The sequence below is a fragment of the Amblyomma americanum genome, chromosome 9, assembly GCF_052857255.1.
Source record: "Amblyomma americanum isolate KBUSLIRL-KWMA chromosome 9, ASM5285725v1, whole genome shotgun sequence".
In the NCBI taxonomy this organism is placed as follows: domain Eukaryota; kingdom Metazoa; phylum Arthropoda; class Arachnida; order Ixodida; family Ixodidae; genus Amblyomma; species Amblyomma americanum.
In genome coordinates this window covers 28095266-28122495 of record NC_135505.1, presented here as the reverse complement: position 1 = coordinate 28122495, position 27230 = coordinate 28095266, and the positions used below count along the sequence as shown (strand labels likewise).

Sequence of the window (27230 nt, the reverse complement as noted above, 5' to 3'; positions counted from 1 at the left end):
TTGAAATTTTTTTTCTTGAACTCGTGCGAAATTCTGCAAGTTGGCTTGCCCATATATCACACGTGCTGCGAACAAGATAACCAACAGCCAGCTTCGAACAATCGCAACGCTAAATCGCGCTTTTTTTAATCCTTCCGTAATATGTTACATATTTAATGCCCACATCCGAAGAATGCGTCCTTCCGAGCGTGGCCTCCGCCATCCCTTTTTGTAAACTAAGCTATGCGGAAAAGCCTACTTTCGGAATTTCGCGGGAGCCTCCTGAAGGGGCGTGTCAAAATGTCACAATAGGGCAAGTGATCCTGTAAAAATTTTGCCTATTGCATGGTGCGTAGTAACCCGCTCACCTCTTTAGGAGGCGTTACGGCAGGCGGGACAATGGTCGAGCCCTTCGGATGAACTGGGTATTTCTTCCGATCCCTTGAACTCTGAATAAATGAGGTTTTACTAGTCATCATGCTCTTTTTTTGTTGCCAGTCTTGTCATTTTACGGATTTTGTTTTGCATGACCTCATTACAGTTTGGATACTGTTATGCCGTCTATTCAAGTAGTATACATTTCTGTACACATCATGTTTTTTATACGCTACTGAGGCAGTCTAGTTTTGTGTATTTTAGTTGCAAAGACCATACACTATTTTGAAAAAATAAGGGCAACAACATTTGCTTGTTTATAATTTGCTGTAATTTAATTTTTTTTTGTACTGAACAGATATTCGATTCGATATTCAAAGCCATTGTCTCTTCATATTCGTATTCGAAAATTTCAATATTTGCACACCCCTAGTTAGCTGTGAATTTGAAGTGAATAGTGATTTTTTCTTTAATATACTGTATTTACTCGAATCTAGGCCGACCCCGATTCTAAGCGCAAAAAAAAATATATTACCTCGAATGTAGGCCGAACAAAAAACAAAAAGCGAGGACAGCGTTCACAAAATGCAAACAGCATTTATTGAATCTGAACGTGCAGAGCTCATTCAACGTCGTCGTCGCTGCTAGACTTGTCGCTGTGTTCCTTGTCACTGCCACCTTCAAACAGCGCACTATCTTCGGTACCGTCAAGAGCATTAGATACGCTGCACTTTTTAAAGGCATGCATGATCAATGTACCTGGGATGTCATCCCACGCTGCAGCTACCCAGCCCGCCAGTTGCGATAGCGATGCACGTTTGATGCGGCCCGTTGCCGTTAGCATGCGGTCTTCGTCATTCAACCAGTCCGTGTAATATTTCTGCAGACGATCCTTGAAAGGTTTGTTGATGCAGACATCAAGTGGCTGCAACTGGCCCGTCATACTGCCCGGTATGACAGCGAGGTATGTGTTCGCTTGGGCGAGCGCAGCCTTCATGTTGTCGGTCAAGTGGCCACGGTAAGAGTCGACGACAAGGAGCGAGTTCTTTGTCAAAAGGGCTCCTGGACGCCGTCGCCTCACAATCTTAACCCACTCTTCGACCATCGCACCCGTCATCCACCCGTTCTCATTTGCCTGCACAATGACATTTCGTGGGAAAGTTTCTCAAGCAGGCAGTGTCTTCCTTTTAAGTATCATATAAGGAGGGTGTTTATGTCCATCAGCTGTGCGGCACAGCATCACAGTTGCGCGCTGCTTCTCGTAGCCCGCAGAGTGCACCTTCACCTCCTTGGCACATTTTTCATTCACATTGTACGCCACTGGCATATCAAAATACACAGTCGTCTGGTCGGCGTTGCCGATTTGCCCGAGGTTGTAGCCTGCCGTTTCTCTCTTTCGCAGCACATAGCGCTCAAAAGCTATAAGCTTTTCTTCGAAATCGCTTGGCAGCTTCTGGGCGATTGAAGTGCGACGTCAGAGGCTGAAGCTGCAGCGCTTCATGAATTTCTGAAGCCAGCACCGGCTGGCTTTGAAATCCTTTGGCGTTAGGCCTTGCTCCCTCAAAATTTCCCTAGCTTTCGCTTGGAGCACTTCTGTTGTCACTGGAAGGGCAGCTGCTCTCTGCGTCCGAAAAAAGTAGGCCAAAACTGTCTCCACTTCGTGGTGATGGCCTTTCTGTGTTCCGCTAAATGCCATCCTCGTTGCGCCGCACGCAAAAAAAAAGCTGCTGTCGTTGTCCCTCCAACGATGGACGTTTTTCTCATCGAAGCCGAAGTCCCACCCGGCTTGATGGTTCGACGATGCCTCTGCGGCTATCACAACTTTTCGCTTGAAAGCGGCACTGTATTTGAAAAAAAAAAACTATTGGCCTAGATTCGAATAAATATGGTAATTGGGAAGTGGATATTTCGAATAGTTTTCCACACAAGGCTACTGCATGAAAAAAAAAAATAGAAAGAGTGCATTGGAGCTTTGTTTCACCCATTGAATCTATACTGAGCTTTTGCAAAAGGTCAATTGTCGCTGGCCATTTGTACACCCCTAGCATTAATGCTATCACGTCATAGCCTTAAGGCGGAGCTTAAGTTTCCCCTTCAGTTTTTAGTGTAGATCTGTTAGAAAGCAATGTAGAGCTATTAGTGTTAAGCAAAGCTTCCGCTACCAAGAAGTTCAGTGCTTTGATTGTATATATTTTAAAAGGCAGTAATTATTTTGGATTGCTTCAGATTTTAAACAACTTGAAGGTTCACCTTGTTGTGACAGTGCTACTTGCTTAGCGGCAGTTTGCTTGTTTGTGTCACCAATATGCAGGAGCACCTTAGAGTTGACCGAAAGATGCTTCGACCCAACGACAAGCTAGATGCCTTCATCAGGGGCTACTTGGGCCTGCTTGACTACCTCCAGTGGCTACCCCATGCCTCACGGTCCCGCTGTGATAATGTGATAGGTATGGCCTTTGACTAAGCTAACACAGCTGCAGTTAAGCATCAACGTTGCATACTTCAGTGTGAGAGAATCCTTGACGCAACCAACTGTTTAGTTGCTCCGACATCGTGCTTGTAGAAACCCATGTAGTTTTAGCTTCAACAAAATGAACTAAACTTTCTGCACTGCGTGGATAGCAAAAGTTTGTTAGTGGCTCTAAGTGGACCTGAAGATTCGATTGGAAATGTACCACAAACTTGAGTAGTGGAGTGGAGTAGGCAGCAAAGAGCGCATGGGTCCACGGAAATGTGATGATGATGATCACTGTGGCGAGTGCACCACCTGTCGCACCATCCTGAAACTGCTGAACATGATGTCAAGCAGAGCCACTAGGATTAATGCATTGTGGGCTTGGCCGGGCGTTTTGTGTCTGCCCGCACCACTGAGTCACCAAGGTGTATGCATTGCCATGCTAGCACCTCAGGCGGATTAGTGGCGAGAATTGCAAGGTCCTCTTGCTCAAAGAAAAGGTGACTGTATATTGCGAACTGTCTCGAATGGTGAAAAGGAGCAAGGTATTGCTGCTTTGTTTGGTACACCACAACACTCTCTTGCCACAATTTTGATGTTGAAGGGCTTTGTTCTTGGTTTCCCGAAGAGGGGAACAAATGCCCAGTGGAAATAGTGAAAGGGTGCTGCATACAGGCATGCACCCAAGGCCGTGCTCTTGTTGTTAATATCTAGCAGGGCCAGTGGGGCCCTGCAGCAAAACAGACGACTTTCCTGTGCTTGCTGTGATTGCCATCCTAGCAGCTGGTGGCTGTACAGGATGAGTATTTAGGGCGGCCGGTCCAATCTGTGGGTGAAAAATGGCGCTGTGTTCTGGCTTTTCATTATTACAAGAGCAGGTTCAGGGCAGGCTTGGCTGCCTTGGCAATAATGCCTCTCAAGGCAGCCAAAGAGATATGTGGTGGCAAAATCGGGAGTGGGGAGTCAACGTCAGCCAGTGCAAGAGAATCAGATGCTTGGGTCAAAATGGAAATGCGGGAAATTCTCTAGCAATATGATCTGGTGGCTGTGTTTAATGCTGACGACACGGGATTGCTGTGTCAGATGCAGTCAAACAGAACGAAAAGTTTCACCGAAAGGTCATTGCTTTTGCTCTGGCACCCTCGTCTAACTGCGCGTCACTGTTCTGTTCTGTGTAAATGTAGATAACACCGACAGGCCTGTGCCACTTGTTGTTGGGTGCACCAAGAAGCCACAATGGTTCGGGAATTTGCGGCAGCTAGCGATAACATACACATGCAACAAACAAACAAAAAAAGAACTTGAGCTGATGTGGCGCGTAGTGCTTACAAGTGTGGTGTTTTACTTGTTGGCTCACTATGCTGACATGTGCTACCATATTTACACGATTGTAAGTCAACTCAATTGTAAGTTGATCCCCCCATATCGCGTGTCAGGAAAAAAGAAAGAAAAAAAGTCATGCCCATGGGCGCAGTTCAAAACTGAAATGTATTAGTTACTGAACAACTCATCCAAGCTCGCGCCATCATCTTAACTAAGTTAGTGCTGCCATCGTGATTGCAGCTGTGGTTCCACAGCACTTCATTCTAACGTTGTCTGGCAAAATCCCCCACTCCGGAAACATCCACAGCACACCGCGTGGAACAGCTAGAAATTTTGCCTCGTTGCAGCCGCCACACGTGCATCACCCGTTCTGAGACATTGAACTTGTGGCCCAGAGCGCAGTTGTTCGTTTCTTCAGCGTAAAGAATGACGGCCATCTTGAATGTGGCCGTGAACGATCATGTGTCGACTCTTACCGGCTCTGGCGCAGAAATGCCAATTGACGAAGCACTACATTAAAAACAGGTAAAAGGTGGCTGGCAGTCAAGTCAAATGTGTCAAACAGAGCCAAAGAGAAACTGCATGAGTGGCGTCAGCGCTTCCATGGGCTACCGACATTCCTTGGAAGCACTGCCATTCCAAGTGGCGGCATTGCCGTCATTGGAACAGCGGTCCTTCCATCAAGTATCGGCGTGCATTTGCTTGCGTTTCTTCTGCTGAGATCCCATCAGCAACATCTGCAGCTTGCTCAAAGCTCCTGCGCAAAGTCACAGTTCTCACTTACAGAGAAGTGGCGTGCTGCAGCATCGAGTGCCGACGCTACTTCATCTGCACTTGGCGATGGCATAGTCTCATTGCCGCCATCGGACTCATCACTGTCGGCTGTTCTGACTGCACGTGAGCCCTGCAACGTCTGCTGGGAGCATGCAGCCTCAATTATATCGACGTCACTCAAGGGCTCCAATGTCACCACGCTGCTGTCCACATACCGTAAAAACCGGACTATAGGTCGAACCGGAATATAGGTCGACCCCCTAACTAAGCAATTCTAAAAATGAAAAAGATCTTTTTTCAATGGGAAAAGTACCGAAAGACATCCTTACTTTGAAACAAATGCGACTCGAGAGGTTGGACAATGGTGACAGTATTTAATTTCATTTAAATGCTGCTTGTATGTACACCCGGCAAATTTTTTAACAATATCGTGCACCAATCGGCCCGCGTGTTTGTTTCTGGCACAGGCAAGTACGGCGCCGTAGAGCAAAGCCCTCCTCTTCATGAATCGCTGCAACCAGGATGGCGAGCCTTTGAATTGCGCCCTCGTGAGTCTAGAGGCACGCGCGATCTCTGCCGCTTTCACGTGGATCCATTCGGCAGTCACAGGCAGCGATCTTGCTCGCAGCGCAACGTTTCCTTCCTTTTCTCGATACACTACGGTCTGGCCACGAAATGTTTTCTTCTGGTTGCTGCAAGTTGTAATACGCAGCTTCTGCCTCCGCCAGTACTGAATGCTCTTTTCGGATGCTCCAAATTCGCGCTGTACTGCCAGGTTCACGTGAGCTTCCTCGTACTCAAACGTGTTTTTCTTGAAGGCGACGGTAAATTGCCGTTAGCTTCCGCTTTGCATCTACTAAAACGCAAAATGGCAGCACTGCTGCTGATGGCGATGGTGATGGAGGCTGTTGACTTCAGCCACCCATTGTTGCAAGACTTCCGTATTTTTTCCGCCAATGACCGGTATATAAGATGGGGGTTGACTTTTCACCATGGTTTTTTGAAAAAAAGTTCGACCTATATTCCGGTTTTTACGGTAGCTTGCACTCACGGCACCAACAAAAGCCGTCATGGCGCTCGGCTGCTGACCTGAAAGACCCAGGTGCGATCCTGGCCGCGGTAGTCGAATTTCGATGGAGGCGAAATTCTACAGGCACGTGTACTGTGCGATGTCAGTGCACGTTAAAGAACCCCAGGTGGTCGAAATTTTCGGAGCCCTTCACTACGGTGTCTCTCATAGCCTGAATCGCTTTGGGATGTTACGCTCCATAAACCAAACCAAAAAACATGAAGCTGAGAAAATCGCATTTAAAGTGCGTGTGCCAGCCGCTCGTAGGTCGTTGTAGCAGCTTCAAAAAATAGCGGAAGCGTACATTCCAAAAATATTTCACTGTACAGGGTAATACCAGGTAGTGGGTAAGGGGCCCGGCTTTCAAACAAAACCAAGATGGCAGCCATCAGGGACACAGTTGTGGGGAGCGGCGGGCGCGATGTCCTGCCGCATTTTGCTTCAAAATCGCCATTTCCGGGCTTTGTAGTCGCTAAATATGTAGATATTTTAGTCATTGGAGGTCGAATGTAGACCTTGGAACTTTATAGGCAGAAACTATAGTGTGTATTGGTCTCAAATATGCCATTATTGCAAAATCGAAAATTTCACATTTTTTGCTCATTTCAAGACTCTCGTCACCCCTTAAAGAACCCCAGGTGGTCAAAATTTTCGGAGCCCTTCACTACAGTGTCCCTCTTAGCCTGACTTCATTTGGGGCGTTAACCCGCATAGTAAACTGAAATCCTCGTAGACATGGCTGCAGTCTTCAAGGGTTGCCACAATCTTGATAATCTTAAGTTTATTGCATGAATTTTACAGAAATTTTGTTTCACAGATATCGAGCTATTATACTATTCTCAATCTGTTGCTTGCCCTTGCTAGACTGCTCATTGTTTGGTACTGCTTAAAAGGGTACAGGCAGCAAAGTTTGGTTGTGCGCTCTTTCTATGTAATTATTTGTGTGACATTAGTGAACACAAATTCCTGCGTGGAATTTGCCTGCACCGAAGTTAAAATTCCGAGCAAGCGCCCCCACCCCCCTCAAATCGAAATTACTGGCAAAGTGGGGGGTGGTACCCCGGAACGGCGCCATCAAGATGGCAGCAACATTTTCCCACCAGAAAAAAATAAAGCGCAATGCACATGGATTTAAAGCGTCCTGCCGTTCTTTCCGGCTCGAAGAACTTGAAGAGCGCATCGTCCACGCATTCAATAAACACCGGTGCGCCTTTACTCAACTTTCTTCGAAGTTTTGCTTTCCTGTAGCAACTTCTCGAAATTCTTGTCCCATTCCTGTATCCGTTTGCAGTCGAGCTTAAAGACTTGAGTCGTTTGGAGTTACGGAATGTTACGGTATAGTAAATAATTTATTATTGTATTTCTTCTGTTATGGTGTTCTAGTTTGAACAGCCAAACAAAGGCTGTGATGTCAACTTGGGCTGCAGGTCACATGAGGCAAAGCAGAAAAAGAAAAACCGCAGTGAAATTGCTGCTAGTCCTTTTGTAATCATTCCAGGGCAGGCTGACATATAAAAGCTGGAGAGAATTGAAACAGTAAAGCAATGGTTTGTGGGGACGTGCCCTGCAGCCCCCTGAGTTTGCTTTCCCGCGAGGCACCTTGCAGCAGCAGTCTCACCTCGAGGCTGAGCGCATTCCCTTTAACTGGTAAGAGAGGGCGCCAGCATCGCTGCGCGCGAGACTGCCAAAACCCGCGCTCGGGAGAGGGGGCATGGGGGGCTTCGGCTGGGATCGTCGGCCTGAGCGGACGCGTCGCTCGCGGCTCCGCTCTTCGCCGGCGGGGCGAAGAAGCAACGGGGAGACAGGCTCCCGTACTCGTCCTGTCCGGCCTTCGGAGTTTATATCCCTTGCCCTAGCGCAGGCGAACATTCGCTCGGAACCTTGCTGGTGAAGCGGACGACCTCGATTCATTAGCGTACCTTGTTGCTAGCTGGCGTTATTGTTTCTGTAGCAATAAATGCCTGTTTGTGTCAGCCAATGTGTCGTTCCTTTGATCCCCAGAGCAAGGCCCGCCGTGGTCGGCGAGCGCTCGGTAGCGTACGCGATCACGGGGTGGGGTCCGGGCGGCTTTGAACCGTGTCAGCCGCGATTGAGTGGGGAGAACCTACTTATCTTCCCCATTCAATCCCCACAGGTTATACGTCACAGTTATTTTTTGTGTGACTCACACGACCTGAAGTCCAAGTTGATGTCACAGCAATCTTTGGATGTTGAAACCAGAGCTGAAACAGCACGGACGAAGAGATTCAGTGATTAATTATTATTAGGTGCTCATGGTTATGCATGGTGATCCAGAGGAGGCAACGAGCAACCAAAATTTTGGTATTAACACTTTGAACTGGCTAAACGTGTTTCTCTCTGCCGCGTTGCGTGAGAAAAACTCCGTGACTTACTAGACCTTGCACTTATTGCAAGCTTTAAATACTGACATGCACTAGCAAAACACAGGCAATGTTTGCATCCTTGCAGGGTGGCTGTCTGCAAGTGATTGCAGCTTTTGTGATGAAGATCAAGAAACAGCCTCTTCTCTGGGAAGAAAAAATACTCCTTTCATTTGAGTACCAGTGCTGTTGCTGATTGCTCCAAAAACCTTCTCTTTACATTGTGTGCTTCACTTCTGGCTTTGCTCGCCAACTCAAATTATTATCATCATCATGCTTGTCAACTGGACAGATTTCACATGTGCAATACTGTTTCCACAGCTCTGTCTCCACTGTACTTGTCCAGCCAGCTAGGGAAAAAAATGAGAGCCGGGCTATCTGTTTCCATTAGGAAACATCCTGGGCTTTTGGTAGAGATGGGATTCGAACCGAGAGCCTTATGGGAGGCTCTGCATTTCAGATGCCATGGTACTTTGACTGTAGGTTGGCGTCATCTATGAAGCAAACATGGTTCACTTTCTTGGTGCCGTACACCATATGCTCGAGTAGTAACTTCAGAAATGTGCACCTTCCATCGCACAACCTTGGCAAATAAATCTCATTTGTTCACCCTTAAGGCACGGTGCGTGAGATTTAATGGTGCACTTTGTAATATACATACACTTAGAATCGGGCTGGCCATTCCAGGTTGAATGTGCAAAGATGGCAACAAAATTAGGCTTTTCTCTCCTATGTTGCCGTTCCATAAACGTTTGACTGCTGACATGCGTGTTCTGGCAATTTATGCAGAAGGCAGATCCAAAGTCATATTTGTGCATGTTACCTGCATTACGTGAAACTGTGTGCGCTTGATTCAGCATGTCCATGACAATCACGGTGGGCAATTGTTCCATAGTCTGCAGTCTCATTTCATGGTTTCTTGCACAGTCGCTGTAGATTGTGGCGGTTGCACGCTGAACTTACCCAGTGGTCCCACAAGTTTAGCAGCATGAAGAATTGGTCTGGTTGGATTTGATCCGTTTTGGATTGGAAAGCAGTGGCAAATTCAAGAAATGCAAAGAGGTGAAGTGACGCATGTAGCACTGGCTAACAACTGAAAGCTTTATTAAAAGGGGAAGAAGTTTATACAAAAAGGAAACAAAAACCTGCGCATGTGCTAGACAGTGCAGAATTGAAAAAATCCTTTGCAGCAGAGCTACCAGCAGGGAAATTTATCAAGAGAGTCATTGTCTAAAAGTGTCAGTCACATTTGGCTGACCTGTGGGCTTTTTTTTCTAGTGTATTTGTGGTGGGCTTCTAAAATTGCACTTGTCTGTTCCTTTGGGTGGAAAAAAAATGGATTTTGAGGAAAGGAAATGGAGCAGTAATTGTGTCACATCTCAGTGGACACCAACCAGCTGTAAGGGAAGGAAGGAAGCTGGGAGGGAGGGCTCTGGAATAATTTGGACCACCTGGGGATCTTTAATGTGCAATGCACAGCAGCACATGGACACCTTAGCATTGGTTTCCCCACCATCCAAACAAAAGGTGCAGTGGGGTTGGAACCCAGGAACTTGGGATCAAGCAGGTTAAAATTGGTTTTTGGGGAAAGGAAATGGAGCAGTATCTGTCTCAAATGGGAGGGGGGGCACCTGAACAGAAGTGGTAAGGGAAGAGAAGGGATAAAGGAAGGACTGAAAGAAGAAAGGAAGAAAGAGGTTCTGTAGTTGAGGGATCAGGAATAATTTCGACCACCAGATCTTTAACCTGCATTGACATCACACAGCACCCACACAGCACATGGGTGCCTTTTGCGGTTCTCGCCTCCATGGAATGGAAGCCTCCATGCAAAGGGGGCCGCCGCCACAGCTGGTTGGAACCACGTAACTCCGACTCAGTAGTTGAGCACCCTAACCACTGAGCCACTGTGACAGTTCTCCACCACTATAGTGTCCTTCAGCGTCTTCAATAATGCTTTATTGTGCTTTTGTTGTGGTGGTGCATTTTGCACTGCTGTTCAGTGCAAAGTGTATCTCAGAAGTGCTGAGAAAATAATGCTTTAGTTCTGACGAGTGTCCTGGTGGCGACAATCATCCGTGCTGTCTGAGCACATCTGCAGTTGGAACACACCTGGCTGCAAGCTGCTTTCACTGCATGCAGACTGAACACAACATTTTGGGACACCAAACCTCATGATACTAGATGGCCGTGGTTTGAAATGAAACTGAGATGGTTTGCATGTTGCATATATTTTCACTGGGATGCATGTTGATGTTGGTTCGTCAGTGCTGTGTTCAGGCCTGTGATCTTGCCTGCAGAGCAGCAATAATTTCTGAACCCAGATGGTTTACTATTGGGAGATTGAACCTTGAATGTTTAATGGACTTGACCAGAACATCTTATGTGAAAAACCAATAACCGATGGTCTTTTAAGCTAGCAGGGTGGATTCCAAGAGGAGGGAAAGAGTCAGGGAGATGAGATTATGTGGGATTTGCAGCTGAATGTCATCGTTACTGCTGCTAATCTGCCAATCTCATTAACAGGGCTAATTGAAAATTTATGGAAGAGGTGTTTGTCCTGCAGTCAACTTAGCTTGGTGCAGAGTGATGAGGACGTTGGCGAAGTTGCAACCGTTAGTGGCAACCGAAGTGGCAACTGTGCGTGGGTGCTCAGGATATTCATGTGACCAAAGAGCATGTCTCCACATGACTCTTCCTCCCAGATGTGGATGCCCATGAGGCGGGTGAGTCCTACCAGGAGCTGACGAGTGTTGCCAGCGCCCTGGACAAATGGCGGGCTCTGTTCACCCCGGACAATGAGTCTTCCACGAGTGCCTCCCAGGAGATGACAGACATCTTCCTCACCAAGACACTCGAGGTGAGAGCTTCCACTGTGGAGAGCTGGGCTACGCCACGCCCTTATAGTCAAATCTGAAAGTTGCAGCTTTGTTTTCACAAGTGTGGCTGTCGGTCATCCCAATCCGGAACGTGTATCGGTTTGTAAATGCAACACCGAGCCATAGATGTGGCTGCGAGGAGACAATTGCACATCTCCTGTGTGAGTGCCCTGCCTTTTCAACTGAAAGGCGCACACGGTGGCTTTGTGCCTTGGAACACCTCAATCCTCGCCTTTTAACAGAGGATAAGATCCTGGGGTTGGTGGCCACAGCAATCGACTGCCCTCAAGGCTTACAAGGCAGTGTTCAGCTTCCTGAGAGCGACTGGCTTGAGGGACCAGTTGTGACGGTGTCCCTCGCACCCTTCTCTCTTGCCCTTTGCAATCTCCTCATCCCTCTTCCCGTGTGCACGGTAGACAACAAGAACAACCTTCTGGTTAGCATCTCTGTCTTCCATTTTCCTCTTTATCTCTCTCTCTGAAACTTTGTTTTAAGGATGGGCTATAACGGGATGCCTACAAGGGATGCTCAAGTCATCATCATCACCATCACCAGCCTGACTACACTCACTGCAGGCCAAAGGCCTCTCCCATATCTCTCCAATTAACCCTGTCCTTCGCCAGCTGCGGTCCCCGTATCTTCACAAACTTCTTGATCTCATCCACCCACTTAACTTCAAGTATGCGTATTGGCATATTGAGGGATGCTCAAGTATCTTATGCGTATTGGCCCATGTAAGTGAGGGAAGTCAGGTAAGGAAGTCCTCTAGAGAAGTTGTTTGTTGTGTATGCAATGCTTTCTCGACTTCTGAGCAAGGTGAAATGAGACGTGTGGTGGCAAGTGGAGGAAAATGCGGGAGGTATTTGTTCAGACACTCGTTCCTACACTGAACAAAATGGCGAGCACGAGGCACCTATGCCAGTGTTTCATTTGGCTGCTGTTAATACAGGGCAGGATTTGTTTTCATTTGCCTCTTTCCAGTGATGCAAAGCACAAGCACAAAGTGCATTTAGACTGGAACCAAAAACTTGCTGTGCATTGTTGTTTTATCCCCGCCGTTTGTCGTGGTGGTGCACTGCCACTGTCCGTGTAGCAACTCAAGGAAAAGTTGGATAGCCAATTGGCATCGGTAAAATGCCACCCAGTTTATTCCAGTCATTTTTTAAATACTGCGATGATGGCATCACATTCTAGGCATCAGCAGTTATGTTGTGACTTGTGGTTCAACCCACGTCTGCTTTCAGTCGCATTTAATTCATGTCACCGCACCATCTTTTGTTCTAATGCTGCCACCACAGGGACATTACACAAGGGGTGGGTTTTTATATAAACAGCTTAAAGATTGTGGCAAGTAATCATTAAACAAAATGGTCACTCAATCCACAAAAATTTCTTCAGCTCAGAAGCAGTCATGTCGGAATTTGTGCAGCTTCTGCTACGGTACGACCGCATGGAGGAAGCAGAGGACATGGTGGAGGGCTACCTGGACAGCCGGTCGGATGACTGCCTGCACGCCGCCCTCTACGCACAGGCCTTGTCACAAGAGCGCAGGGATGCGCCAAACGAATCGGCCGATTCTCGGAGGCTGGAGCTGCTCGAGGTGCCCTGCTGTTTCTTTGCTCTATGGACGCTGTTTGAACTAGCTGCAGACGATGTGTGCCCTTGTTGCGAGGGTAGTATTTATTGCAGGCAGCGTCGGTGAAAGTCCTGTTTATCATCTGCCCCTTGTGAATCAAAAGGGCGGCGTCAGTTAAAGGACTATAAACACCTAATCTTATTTGCTTGTTTTCTTCTTTAAAATGATGCACTAGACATTAGAATACATGGATCACCATGTGCTGTTCGCCTACAACTGCTAAATAACTTATAATTAAATTTTTTCTCACATGCTGTTTCGGTTTCATCAACAGAGCGATGGCTGTGATGTGTAGTTGACCTTAGGTCATGTGAGGCACGAAAAGACCAGCAGTATAACCACTGTTACATAGTTTAACTCTCTACAACACTTAAAGGAGCATATCTAGCTTTTGGATGCGTGTTTTCTTCTTTGTAGTAATGCGCAAGGCATTATTGTACAGTCGAACCCCGTAATAACGAAACCGCCGGGGAAGGAAAACTTCTTCGTTCTCGTGAGAATTTCGCTGTCACGGAAATGGACAAATAAGCACACTCATTACTTTCCAGAACCAAAACCTAATGAAAAAAGTAGCTTATTTTGCTTTGCTTCACATTGCTGTGCAGGAGCTTCACGACTTGGGCTTCGCAGCTTGGTAAGCTGTGCATAGCTTTGTTGTCGTCGTGGTCGCCGAGGAAAGTCCGGATAACATCAAAAGTGTCAAGCACATTATGCGAGCTTACTTGCTTTCCTTGTGCTTGGTTTTCAGCATCCTCGTTGTCACTCTCCTCATTTCTTTTGTGCACACTGTCGATAATAGCATCGTCACTGAATTCCTCATGTACGATTAAGTCGGCATCCACACACACAAAAAGTCATCCAGTTCAACAGCGTCTGGCACCATTGCATCGACACTGCAAAGCACGTCCCATGCTTTGGTTAGTGGCTGCAGATCGTCACCGCTTGCAGGAACACTCGCTTCCGGTTCTGCCCTGGCAGGCATCTGTAGGGCCATGAAAAGATCAATTTCCATTGGTCACTTCATTTTGATGTTTAACAACATCTGCCGGATGAGTCTTCCCCAGTACGCAAACTTGACACTCTTAATTACCCCTTGATCAAGAGGTTCAATAACGGATGTGCAGTTCGGAAGGAAAAAAATCAAGCGGACGCTCGTCAGCACAATGTCTTTGATGTGGTGGGCACTCCAGTTATCCAAAAAAAGGCAGACGGATCTGCCCTGCTTCCGCATGTCTGCATCAAAGGCTTCCAGCTAGCTGGAGAATATTGCACGCGTCATCCAAGCTTTCTTGTTGGCAGTGTACTCGACCGGAAGCCTTCGGTTACCTTTAAAGCACCGTGACGTCTTGCTCTGGCCAATCACGAGGAGGGGACGCTTGTCAAATCCGTCCATGTTTGAGCACAAAAGAATGGTCACCTGCATTTTGCTCGTCTTGCCGCCATGGCATTTTTGTCCCTTCAGGTCGAGCGTTTTCGATGGCAACATTTCATAGAAAAAGCCAGTTTCATCCGCATTATAAATTTCGGAGGGCTCATATTCGTCCATTATGCTTTCGTAACTCTCCTGCATCCAGGACGATGCTGCTTCAGTGTCGATGCTCCCAGACTCCCCTGACAACACCTTGGCGACGATGCACTGCCGTGCTTGAAAATCGGCTTACCCATCCGGCGCTCACCTTAAGGTTGTTGTGCCCCAGAATGCATGTGAAGTCCATCGCCTATTGCTACAGAACGCTTCCAGACAAAGGCATCTTGTTCGTCCTCTTGTCGAGGAACCACTGGAATACGTCTTTGTCAACATCTTCGTAGACCGGTGTTGCCACAGTCTTGTTCTGCGCGTGTGCGCCGTTCTGAAGTGCCATCATCCTGCTGTTCTTGGATCTCAGAATCGTAGAAAGTGAGCTGCTTGGGATACTGAATTCCTTCACAATGTCAGACTTCTTTCTGCGTTTTTCAGCTTCAGCGATGATTGCAGACTTTACCTACAGCGTCAAAAAATTACGCTTTTTAACAGGAGGCAGCATATTTCCGACAGGCCAAGAAAAGGTCTGGACACAAGCAAGTCACGGCGAATTCGGCGTGCACGAGGCATGGTAGCGAAAAGAAAAAGAAGGGTTCGTTGTTCTGCCTAGATGCTTCCCCGGTTGGCCGGCGGTGTCGTCACGTGAAACGTCACGTGCGTGCATAATTGCCAACAGGTGGGCTAGCAAAAAGCCGCTTTCAGGAAACAAAAAAGAATCTGGTTGCTATCGTCATCATTACCGAACCGACAGAAAGTAAACAGCGATGGCCGTGCCGGTGCTTGTTGGCAGAAATGAACGACCCCGACTTGGTCGGATGAGTGTGCTGCTGCAGTTTTGCCACTTCTAGGTTCCCAGCTGGCTGATGTGCCAAAAAAGTGCTGCAGATCACTGCCTCAAACTTTCATTAATGCGGGGGACTGCTTTTTAAAAGCTCTTCCCTGTTGAGAGGAGGCAAATGCATTGAACTGTATAGAAGTTTGCCGGGGCGCCGGAATTTTTCGTTGCCGCGAGAATTTCATTCTTGAGGGCTTTCGTTATTGAGGGGTTCAACTGTACATGAGTTACCACATGGTATTCTCCTACGGCTGCTAAATAATTTGTAATTGAGTTTCTTTCCCGTGCTGTTTTAGTTTCCGTTTCAACGGCCATACAATGACTGTGATGTGAAAGTGTGGTTATAGGTCACACGAGAAATTAATAAGCTACAATATAATCACTGTTTCATCATCTTAATTCACTATAATGCTGAAATCAGCCTGCCTCAAGAGCTGGAATGACAGTGAGTGTAAATGCAGTGATTATATTATAGTTTCTCATGCCTCATGTGACATATAAGTGCATTTTGATGTCACAATTATCGTTCGGCTGTTGAAACGGTAGCCAAAAGAGCATGACAGAAAAACTTGATTATAAATTATTTTGTGGTTGAAGGTGAATACGGCATGGTGATTCATGTGTAGTAGTGCGTTCTGCATCGTTGTAGCGAAGAAAGGATGCCGCCAAAATTAGGTGTCTATACTACTTTAACCGGCCTGCTTCAAAACGTGGAATGACAGAAAGGACGTATCAGCAGTTGTATTGTCATTTTTTCCTTGCCTCAAGTGACCGAAAAGTCAACTGCATGCCACAGCATCTTTCGGTTGACAAAACCGAAACAGCGTCAAGAAGAAATTGATTTATAAATTGCTTAGCTGTCATAGGCAAACATCACGCAGTGATCCATGTATATTAATTCAGCATGTGCGAATATATAATAATTTCGAATATTCGCTCAAACAGGAAAGTGTTCAATATTGGATTCAATCCGAATGTTTGCTCTTCAAAGTCTTGAAGTATTTCTCTCGAGTGAAAAACGTTTCGGAGCTCTATCTGCATGTGGTTTTGGTCCAGCATACCTCCTCCTGGTTGGCACTGCAGCATGCGTGCCTGTGCATATGCCAGAGCCGGTCCGCGCGTGCTCGGCGCAACTGACGTGAGCAGGAGGAAGCGCAGCACCCAGATAGTACCTGCCACATGTCTGTGCCTGCGCTACACGCAGTGCATACACGCTGTAACTGGCACGGCAGCACACATCAATACAGAGGTTTGGAATAGCACAATCCACTTCCGTGTGCTGCCAGTACGCACTGTTATGACGGGGCATGCATGCAAACAGCTGGCCAGCGACTTGCACATGTGCATTGGCTCCCCAGTGAAGTGGATCGCACTATGCTAAATCTCTCCAATTGGAGGACGTGTGGCTTCCTTCACATCCATGGAACGAGTCTGAGCTGACTGCAGCTGCCACGGCAGCCAAGCAGCTCTTCCTTGCTTGGAATTCACTAAACAGTTGTGACGGCGCAAGCATGAAGGGGAGCTAGCACGAATTTCATGGAGACAGGTGCCGCTTTCTGACACCTGAAGTGTTGTGGTGCTGGGCGCATGATGCGTAAGCCTGGCAAGTGTCATTGAGTCACCGCTTGAAACTTAAAAGCAACAGCTGCGCAATGGCGCAATTGCAATTCAGAGCAGCAGCAGTTGGAGGTCTCACATAAAGTTCTCACACATCCCAAAGATGCATCGGCACCACATGTACCGTATTTGCACGATTGTAAGTTGACCTATTTTCAAAATTTAAAAATCCGAAAGTGGGGGGGTCAACTTACAACCGAAACCAAAGCATGGCACCATAAATAAAGGCAAGACAAATGAGATATCAGGCATGATACAACGTGGTTGCATTTTTGCTGCGCGGCTCTGTTGTTCGCAACGGGTGATACAGGTGCCGCAGCTGCAGCAAGGCAAAATTTTCGGCTGTTCCAGGCAATGTCGTGATGTGGCTGTTCGCAAATTGCTGGATTTTGCTAAACAACGACGTTAGAACAACATGTTGTGGGACTGCAGCAGCGATAAGAATGGCAGCGCAAGTGTGGACAAGCTGTCCAGTGACTAATACATTTTCGTTTTGGAATGTGCCCACGGGCACACCTATGCGTGGAAGCTGATAGCGGCTGGCTATAAGCGAAGCCGCAGGATAGTGCTATCGTGTTCTTTTATTAAAGGCCAAGCTTAAATGACCTTCAAGCTTTTCGTTTTTTCTGTAATGTGATGTTGGGATGTCAACTTGCATTCGAGTCGACCTACGATTGTGTAAATTCGGTACGTTGGTTCGCCCGATTTCCGCTGAGCATTTTTGCAGAAAGTCGACACAGCTTCAATGAGTATGGCAAATCTTCAATACACTCTCTCATTTTTTCATGTAATGCCCTTATGTGTTCAAATAGATTATTTTAAAAATGCATACTGTGCGATTCAACCTGTCTTATGTGTCAGAAGTATATAAAAAGTTCAGTTCAAAGTTGTTTGAAGATTACTATTCACTTCGAACCAAAAAACCACTATTCACATATGCCTAAACTTAATGTCTAAAGCATGATTTAAAAGAAAAGAAGCAAACAAAAATTTGGTGTCTGTTGTCCTTTAAGCAAGATTTACCGCAAATGCATATCTTTTCACTGCAGAGATTTTATTTGGTGAGCCTGACTACACCCACTGCAGGGCAAAGGCCTCTCCCATGTCTCTCCAATTAACCCTGTCCTTTGCCAGCTGCGTCCACCCTTTGCTTGTAAACTTCTTAATCTACAAATGATGGCAACAAAACTGGTTATTGAGCGAGTATAGGTAAACAAAAAACACTTCTGATAAAAAAGCATGACGGTCGATTTTTGTAGTAAGGACAAATGTGAATTAGGTGCAGTAGCACAATGTGCCCATTGTATTGTGTTGTTTATCTTGGTTATGCATTGCTTCTGGTAGTTGTGCTTTGTTATGGACAACGCATCGAGCCATGGAAAGGAAAATCATTGGTTTTAACTTTAAGAGACCGGAAGCGGGCAGAGTGGGTGAGAGAGCAAACGCGGGTTAATGACATCCTGGTCGAAATCAAGAGAAAGAAATGGGCTTGGGCAGGGCATGTAATCTGAAGGCAAGATAACCCCTGGTCTTTAAGGATAACGGAGTGGATTCCAAGAGAAGGCAAGTGTAGCAGGGGGCGGCAGTACGTAATGTGGGTGGATGAGAATAAAAAGTTTGCACGCATAGGTTGGCTGCAGCTGGCACAGGAGAGGGTTAATTGGAGAGACATGGGAGAGGCCTTTGCCCTGCAGCGGGTGTAGTAAGGCTGATGAGGATGATGCACGATATTGCTATGTGATACGAGTGGCATATCAGGTGTATTCTGTGTGATGTGTGCATTTGCATGGCATGGATGAAACATAGTAGATACATGACACAATGGTTATTACAGTCAGTCTATGCATGCATATCGGTCAGTTGCACTCAACAAGGTTACAAGGACTGTCTTGTGATCAGTAAAGTAGTTAGACACACTTGAAACATTGGGAATCACAGATTCTGTCTGAAACGCTAAATCTATGCAACTCTTCCACAGCGTAGTGATTATATTCTCGTCAGCGACCAGACACGCCCACACACACACACTGGGTCACCTGCCCATCAGAGGACCAGGAGGAAAAACTGCTCTTTCCGTGAATGTGGGCTTGAGTGCTAGTGCACTAACAATTGTCTGTCTCCGACATGGCTGTGGCAGGTTCCATCACAAACACGTGCGAAACACCATACCACCAACCTTTGCATGTGGGTGCTAGGCTCATTCACTTCTCTGAAAGCAGGCGTGTCAGCACAGTTCTGGAAATTAAGCCACATGGAGTAAAATAAAAAGTTTATTGAAATTCTTGTAGCTTTTATAGAATATCTTTCTGTACAAATCAGTTTCAGTTTGCATTTGAATGTTCCCTAATTAAGTATGAGGGCAACAGCCCTCAACTGGGATCGAAAGCCTCAGCTGCAGTTCCGGAGTTACGGCTTGGAGTCGAGCGTGATCAAGCTGAATCACAGTTGACTTGGCCATGTAGCAACTCCAGTTGTGGATTTAGTTCGAGGCTCGGTTGGTGTATTGGTATTCTTGAAGGTATTGGTGAGCGCTACCAAAATACGGAAAGGGACGAACACACAAGACAAGCGCTTTCTAACAACTGTTTATTATCTGAAGGAGCATGCCTATATACACATATTAACGTCAAGTCATACACAGAAGAGGGAAGAGCACACGACGCTGACAAGAGCGATATGAAGGAAAAATATATAATAATAAAGTATCAACACGTGCCTTTACAACAGCCGAAGATTGCTATTCCTGAGGTAGTTTAATTCGGTTCTCCCTAGCATCACCGAAGGGGAGCTGATGCATTGGTTATCTGGAGCAACGTGCATAGCGAAAGCTTCGATAATTTCGCATTCCCGTCTGTTTCTGGTATGTTATGGTATGTTTCTGGTTTCTGTTATGGTAATTTATACCATAAGCTGCCTTTCTTGCGATTTTTGTATATATCCCCATTTCGATTTCCAGAGAATATGCGAAGCCGACCCGACAAATCCTCAAGTTCTGGAATACGTGCAGCTCATTGCACGGAGTGGTGAGCGTCGATTTCTTTCTTTTCTTTGCTGCAGTGAGTGTTCAACTAAAGCTACGAGTGCATTCGGAAAGGATGAAAGCATTCGGTATTGCTGAACAGATACCCTTGCAGTTCACCTTGCAGGCTGTCACCCAGTCACAGTAGAGTGGCCCGAGTGTTTAATTGAACAGGGTCTGCAAAAAACATCTTTTGCTGCCTGTGGTAATGTTTTTAAAAACGCTGAGGTAGCAGAATTCATTGTCAGCATAGGAGAAGCGTTTTGCTGTGCTGTCATCATTCTGCACTTGTCACCATAGCTTAATAATGCAAACAGGCGCATCACATGGTAATGCCTCTGGAGGAATTTATGTTCTTTATGAGCAAAATTTCTGATTTTGGGAAGGACGTGTCTAGGAGTGAGAAGCATTTTTGTCATGGAGGGAACAGTCAGTCGAGGAGTAGGTATTTTTGGTACGCAGACTGTTGTCAATGCCTGGATAAACAGGCTTCTCAAGCAAGCTCCCGCTGTCACTGGTTGCAGGCGCAAATGCAGTTTTTGTGGAGTAGCAAACACTACTGTGGTTGTAAAATTAGAACAAAGCTGAAGCAATGAATGTAAAATAGATTGGCAGGATTTGAAATGAGCTTGTTCGCAAAGCATACTGAATATGTGGCTTAGCGCCCTTTTTGTTTTGGCGGGACGCATGTTGCTTTTGCTGCGCCTTGAAGGAGTATAGACACCTATGTTTAGGGTGCATGTTTTCTTTGTACTGATGCATAATGCTTTAGTATGTATGGATTGCCATGTAGTATACGCCTATGATAGCTAAGTGATGTATGATCAGATTTCCCTCTCATGTTGTTTCGGTTTTGGTTTCAACAGCCATATGGTGGCTATGGCATCAGAGTTGCATATAGGTCATTTGGGGCATGAAAAAACTGCGATATAATCACTGCTTTATTATTTTAATTAACTACAACCTCAGCCTGCCTCAATAGCTGGAATGATAACATATGAAGATGCAGCGATTATAGGGCAGCTTTTGCATGCTTCACTTGACCTAAACGCAACTTTGACGTTACGGAGCTGTGGAAACTGAAACATCATAAGAGAAAAATTTGGTAATAATTTATTAAGCAGCTGTATGAGAATATCAGAGAATATCATGTGGTGATCCATGTACAGTAGAACCTCCCTGTAGTAAAGTAGCTCGGACCAGCAAAAATATTTACTATATCAGGGTCTTTATTATATCAGTACTAGTTGTTGATGGCTTGGCTCTTACTATGCTCTCTGGCTGGTTACTAAGTACGAAGTGTTGGTTTATAAAAGAAACACTCGGAAATACATTGCATCCTGGTGTTATCGTCTTTTTAGGTGATAATCATTTATTTTCAGTTATCATATGTTATCGCACTTTCGACTTCGTTTATCTCTTGTGGAAGTACCGCATTGACACGAATACAACGGGGCTACAGAAATAAAGTGAGTTTGATTCCATGTGGAAATCAAAGCTTTGAATGATCAGAGCTTTGTGTTCTGTGGCCTCAGCGTCATTTTAGAGGCAGTAGTTAAGAAACGCGTGGGACAAAGTCAAGTGCAGCATAACCGCCTACGCAGTTCCGCCGCGCCTCTGCTTCTTGCCGCTGCTTCGCTGTGCTTCGCGCTGCCGTGCTACGAACGCGCGCACTTTTCTTCCCCTCACTGCACTTTTACTCGCTTTCCTTTCTCGGCGACCCGCGCCGCATTTTTTCTACGCTCATAGCCAGCTTTACTTTTTCCGTGCGCGCCGCGCGCTTCGCCTCACGGCCTCCAGGTCTTCAAACAGTTGGCTTCTCCTCGTGGCTCTTGAGTTTGGTGGTGAAGCCACCTTAATGGGAGCATTCGGTATCTATCTTCCTTACAATCCTACGCTACGCGCGTGCCGCGGTGTCATCAATCCGCGGGAAGTACATCGCCACGTCCAGGCGCTCTTTACTATAGCTGTTTCTTTGAAAAAAATTATACTATAACCGAAAAAGAATGTACAGTCATCTGTGGAAGACGAAATGGGACCGCAGCTTCACTTTACTACATATCCGTGTTTTTACTGTAACTAAGTTTACTATAGCGAGGTTCTACTGTATTGCATGTATTTCTGAATTGTTGCCTTTTTTTTTTTAGATAAAATCAGCGTATGCGTTGCTTCCGTAGTTTTGCTTGTCGTCTCCGCTTTTTCTGAACCCTCGGTTTTAGCTGGCTTGAACACTGAGATCGCGCTGTAATTGTAATGCATATATACTCTGCAAGGTGTCAACCCCCCCTCTCCTCACACGCTGTATACTTGTAAATACAGTAAGCTCATTGCTGCCTTTACATGGAGCCCCCAGTCTGAGCAAGCACAGGTTAAAAAAGTGAAATCTCAAGCTGCGTCTCCTGGATGCATGACAGTTTCAATTTCTTTGCCAGATTTGTGCTGCATAATCTTATGAAGACGGATGTACATATGCAGGCATTGAACAGACAACGAAAACACAGTATGCAGAACTGCTTGGAGGCATCGTAACAATGCGCCTCCAGAACCCATTTACCGCATTGGCTCAGCCGAGATATTGCGTCGTCTGCTACGCGCATTGTCTCTCTAGTTTGTTGCGTTGAAGTCTCAGTGTATCGCACCTACAATTTCAGCCACTGCGGGGGCTCGGTGATTATGGCATTCGGCTGCTGACCCGAAAGACATGGGTTCAATCCCAGCCACACTGGTTAAATTTTTATGGAGGCGAAATTCTAGAGGCCCGTGTGCTGTGCGATGTCAGTGCGCGTTAAAGAACCCCAGGTGGTCGAAATTTCTGGAGCCCTTCACTACAACGCCCCTCATAGCCTAAGTCGCTGTGGGACATTAAACCCCCATGAACCTTAAACCAGACCTTCGATTGGTTTCCTGAGTTCGATGGTACTGTCGGCCATAAAAGTTTAACTAAAAGTGAATAAGAAATGCTTGGGGCTTCGCTCTATCTGAGGTATACTTTTAAATTTCTTGAAGCTGGTATTTTGCAGTTATCTTCCACATATTCCACAGTAGGAAGTGAACCAATGAACGTAAATAGAGATTTACAGAAGTTCTAAGTGGTAGTCAAAGACATCTACTCCTGTTGAGTTTTTAAGTTGTTAGGGTGTCTCAGTTCGAGTTTCGGTATATTAGAAGAACTGAGGATTGGGCGAGTTGGTTGTGATCCATCGCATTAAGAACCTGCGCTAAAAACACACACAGAGGACGAGACAAGACACACGAAGCGCCTTCGTGTGTCTCGTCTCGTCCTCTGTGTGTGTTTTTAGCGCTGGTTCTTAATGCGATTGATATATTAGGGTGGTGGTATTCCTTGCTCGATTGGGAGACACCATCTTTGATAACAAACTGCAGTAACCTCTGCTGCAGGCACAGAGCTTTTCAATTTGTACCTGAAATAACAATTTGACTCCTGGCAGCAGTGCTGGATAGTTTCACAGGGCAGAGTACAAAAAAGGCGACCTTCTGGATTGATATTGCAGCAGGACAATGTTGGGATGCCTCTGAACAGCGTCAAGGCATTGAGGCACCGCAGAGGCTCCCACTGAGTTGTAGCATGTGATGCTTATATAGCCGGATGTTTGAAATCAAGCTGGGTGAGCATGTTTCCTCATCCTTGCTCCCAATGTGTGGTATCCGCAGAGCAAGGGGAGGACAGTGTGGTGGAGTGCCTGCGGCTCCTGGCGGACTTTGTGGACTGCCCGGACAACAAGGACAGTGTGGGAGCCTGGAGGCAGCTCTGCCGAATCACACTAGGTGCCAGTCACAGGTAGGAAGGAGCATTGATGGGGCAAGCCGAGCACAAGTAAAGTAACTCGGCACAAAAAGAATCTGATGGCCATAACTGCACCACCTCCCAACACCCCAGAAGGCCCCCTGATCTCTCACAAGCCTGAGTGTGACACTTCTTATTGACAACATATTGTGCCAACCCTTCTGGACACAACACAAACCATCAGAAAGTAAATACACTGTTCCTTGAAATGAGCTAAAGCTTTTTTTTTTCTGCTGTAAGAGGGAGGGCCATAACATTTGCACAGACTGTGAAAAACGCTGACTCGTCTTTCCAGTACACAAAACACGAACAGAGTGAAAGCCTACCAAAAAACCGGAATATAGGTCAAACTTTTTTTTCAAAAAACCATGACGAAAAGTCGACTCCTGTCTAATATACCGACCATTGGCGGAAAAACTACAGATGTCTTGCAACAACGGGCGGCTGAAGTCAACAGCCTCCATCACCACCATTAGCAGCAGCGCGGCATGGCGACGTTGTTGTACCGCCATTTTGCGTTTCCGTCCTTGCAAAGCTTTTTTGTTAAAAAGTTGCATTTTCACATTTTCTTTCAAAATGAGCGGAAGCCAATGGCAATTCACCGTCGCCTTCAAGAAAAATGCGATTTCGTACGCGGAAGCTCACGGCAACCTGGCGGCACAGCACGAATTTGGAGTATCCGAAAAGAGCATTCAGTACTGGAGGAGGCAGAAGCTGCGTATTACAACTTGCAGCAACCAGAAGAAAACATCATTTCGTGGGCGGACCGCAGCGTATCCAGAATTGGAAGGAAAGGTTGCGCTGCGTGCAAGATCGCTGCTTGTGGCTGCCGAATGCATCCGCGTTAATGCGGTAGAGATCGCGCGTGCCTCTAGACTCACGAGGGCGCAACTCAAGGGTGCGATTCATGAAGGGCGATTCATGAAGAGGAAGGGCTTTGCTCTACGGTGCCGTACTTCTGTGTGCCAGAAACAAACATGTAGGTAGATGGGCGCGTGATACTGTTAAAAAAATTGGCCGGGTGTACATGCGAGGAGCATTTAAATGAAAATAAATACTGTCACCGTTGTGCAACCTGTTGAGTCGCATTTGTTTCAAGGTAAGGGTGTCTTTCAGTACCTTTTCCATTGAAAAAGATTTTTTTCATTTTTAGAATTGTTTAGTTGGGGGGTCGACCTATAGTCTGGTTTTTATGTTACTCTCTTTCTGTCCATGTGTTTCGTGTGCTGGAAAGATGAGTCATAGTGTTCAAAGCCACAAACTAGCTCAGCTGCCTACGCTGTATGTTGAACAGCCAGTGGCTGGTGCAGGCGTGGGGACCCTAGCCTGGAGTAGCATGTTACCACGACTAAATGTTTTCCTTGGGTCTTGTTTCTTTTGCTGTGCTCAGTTAATTCAAAGGCCTGCTTCATTTGTAGATTTTTCTCGGTTCCAATGAGTCTGAAATAATACTGTTTGGCTGTACAGTTGTCGACAGCAGTTTATGGGATGTGAGTTCGTGTAAGAAAAGTGTTTAGTGCACCAAGAAAAGGAAAAGGAAAGGAAGGTGGAAGGGGAAAAGTCTGTTGTCCAGCCTTCTAGAGCAGCATCCAGCTAACCTCGGCTTCAGTGCATTTCTGCTGAGCCCCTTATTAAATCTCACGCACATAAGAATATTAACTCTTTCTTTAGTACCGTATAAACCGTATATAGGTCGAGTGGGAATATAGGTCGACCCCCTTACCTTGAAGTGAAGAAAATAGAAAAAAAATTGAGAAGAAGCAAATATTGCCGAAACGGATTTTTTTCGTGCTCCTCTCGAAGCCGAATCACATACCACTGGAAGCTGACGAGCTTATCGGTGAACTCCTCTGGCAGCTTCTGGCATATGGATGTGCGGCGACGGAGAGAAAATCCCTTGCGCCTCATAAAACGGCGCACCCATGACTTCGGTGCGCTGAACTCTTCTCGGCGTAGTCCAGCTTCCCGCGCAAGGTCCAAAGCTTTGCATTGAATGGAATGCACAGTCACGGGTAGTGACCGCGCACGAAGGTGCCGCACAAAGTCCGCAAAGTGCGTCCTCAAGTTCTGGATGCACTGCACGACATCCGCAAAAGGACATTTTGCTCGGCTTGCACGCAAACAACTTATCTTTCTGTCTGCGCCAATACCGCACGCTCTTCTCCGAAACGCCGAACATGCGCTCAGCGGCCATGTTCCCGTTCGCTTCAGCAAACTCTATAACTTTCTTCTTGAAAGCTGCTGTGAACTGCCTCCGCGTGCCGCTGGTACTCATTGCTAACGCGGAATTGCGCACGAGGTCAAACAAAGCAGCGCACGCGAAGACCAACAATCCAGTGGCTCTGAATGAAAAAAAAAAAAAAAGCATTCGCGTTTGGATGTCGATACGGCTTTGGCTATCTGTTTGCGAACAGGCTCCGTGGGTTGCCAGACTGCGACTCACATTCTGCTAAGGCCGCTTTATAAGACGAGGGGCGACTTTCGCTCGCTGTTTTTAAGAAAAAATCTCGACTTATATTCCGGTTTATACGGTATGCTATCCACTAACACTATCCTGTATGTTGCAAAAGAACTGTAGTGCAGTTTGAGGTTCGGATTTTTCATCAGCCGCATTAGGCAGTATTTTTAAATTTTCCACGAAACATGTCACCGTGCTGCAATCAGGGCGAGCATCTATGGCTGTGCCCTCATTTTGCGCCAGCCTGCTCAGCCACGGTGGTGTTCTTAGGATTCCGCAACATTGACACTGGACTTTGTAGACGTAAGCAACATCTTTATGTGCAAGGATGACGTCCATTCATTTGATTTTAATTCGGACAGAGACGACTGCTCTGCTGAACCGGTCTGTTTACAGATGCCCAACTGTAACTTTCGTGTTCACCGTTTCCTAGGAGAGTCATTGCTTACTGAGCCTCTCTGAAGATACCAGACATGTCTTGAACATTTCTGTGGCACCAGCAGTGAAGTGGATTGCGTGTTGTCCAATATGGCACAGGATCGAACTTGGCACTGCACTGCGGAGTAGCTCTGAGAGTGGTACGGGAGCATTTTTTCTTAGTGCGGTAACACTACTAGGCGCATTTCTAGCGGTGCTGATGAAGATGAAGCTGGGAGCGTGACCTGGCTCGCGCAAATAAAAGAACACATTCGGCAACCGGCCTGGCGAGCAGCATTGACAGCCCGCTCCGCCGGCTCACCAGCTGCGGCTACCGGGCCTCCTTCAATAAAAATTGGCAGTGGCTTAGCTCGGCTATGCCAGGATATACGTAGCGAAAGCTAAGGCATAGCTTGGTTTGTCTCGTTATTGTCATGTGGTGCAGTGCGACCATGGTGGGAATGCGAGCACGGCGAAACTGCGAGCTTGTGGCCAATGTAGCTTTCACTACAAAATATGGATCACCTTCCACATCTGGCGACTCCAGACAACAGGTTCGACACACGCAACGCTGCCCCCACCGGCTTTGCGCTCCTGCCTATCCTGTCTCTCTCCACGTGGCGTTGCTGCTGCACGCCCGTTGTTCGCACCCAGTCTTCAGCAGCTTGTTCTCGCCGCCATGTACGCGC

At 46.6% G+C, this 27230-nt stretch overlaps 1 protein-coding gene across 2 annotated transcripts in view; it reads left to right on the top strand.

Annotated features, from left to right (window-relative positions):
• LOC144105229 (uncharacterized) overlaps nucleotides 1-27230 on the top strand; it is a 48520-nt gene that overhangs the window by 14626 nt on the left and 6664 nt on the right. For both annotated transcript variants that reach the window (XM_077638376.1, XM_077638377.1), the window contains exons 6-10: nucleotides 2666-2801; nucleotides 11059-11213; nucleotides 12662-12832; nucleotides 19799-19865; nucleotides 23534-23660. In XM_077638376.1, the coding sequence (XP_077494502.1) occupies nucleotides 2666-2801; nucleotides 11059-11213; nucleotides 12662-12832; nucleotides 19799-19865; nucleotides 23534-23660 (656 nt within the window). The remainder of the gene's footprint in view (nucleotides 1-2665; nucleotides 2802-11058; nucleotides 11214-12661; nucleotides 12833-19798; nucleotides 19866-23533; nucleotides 23661-27230) is intronic.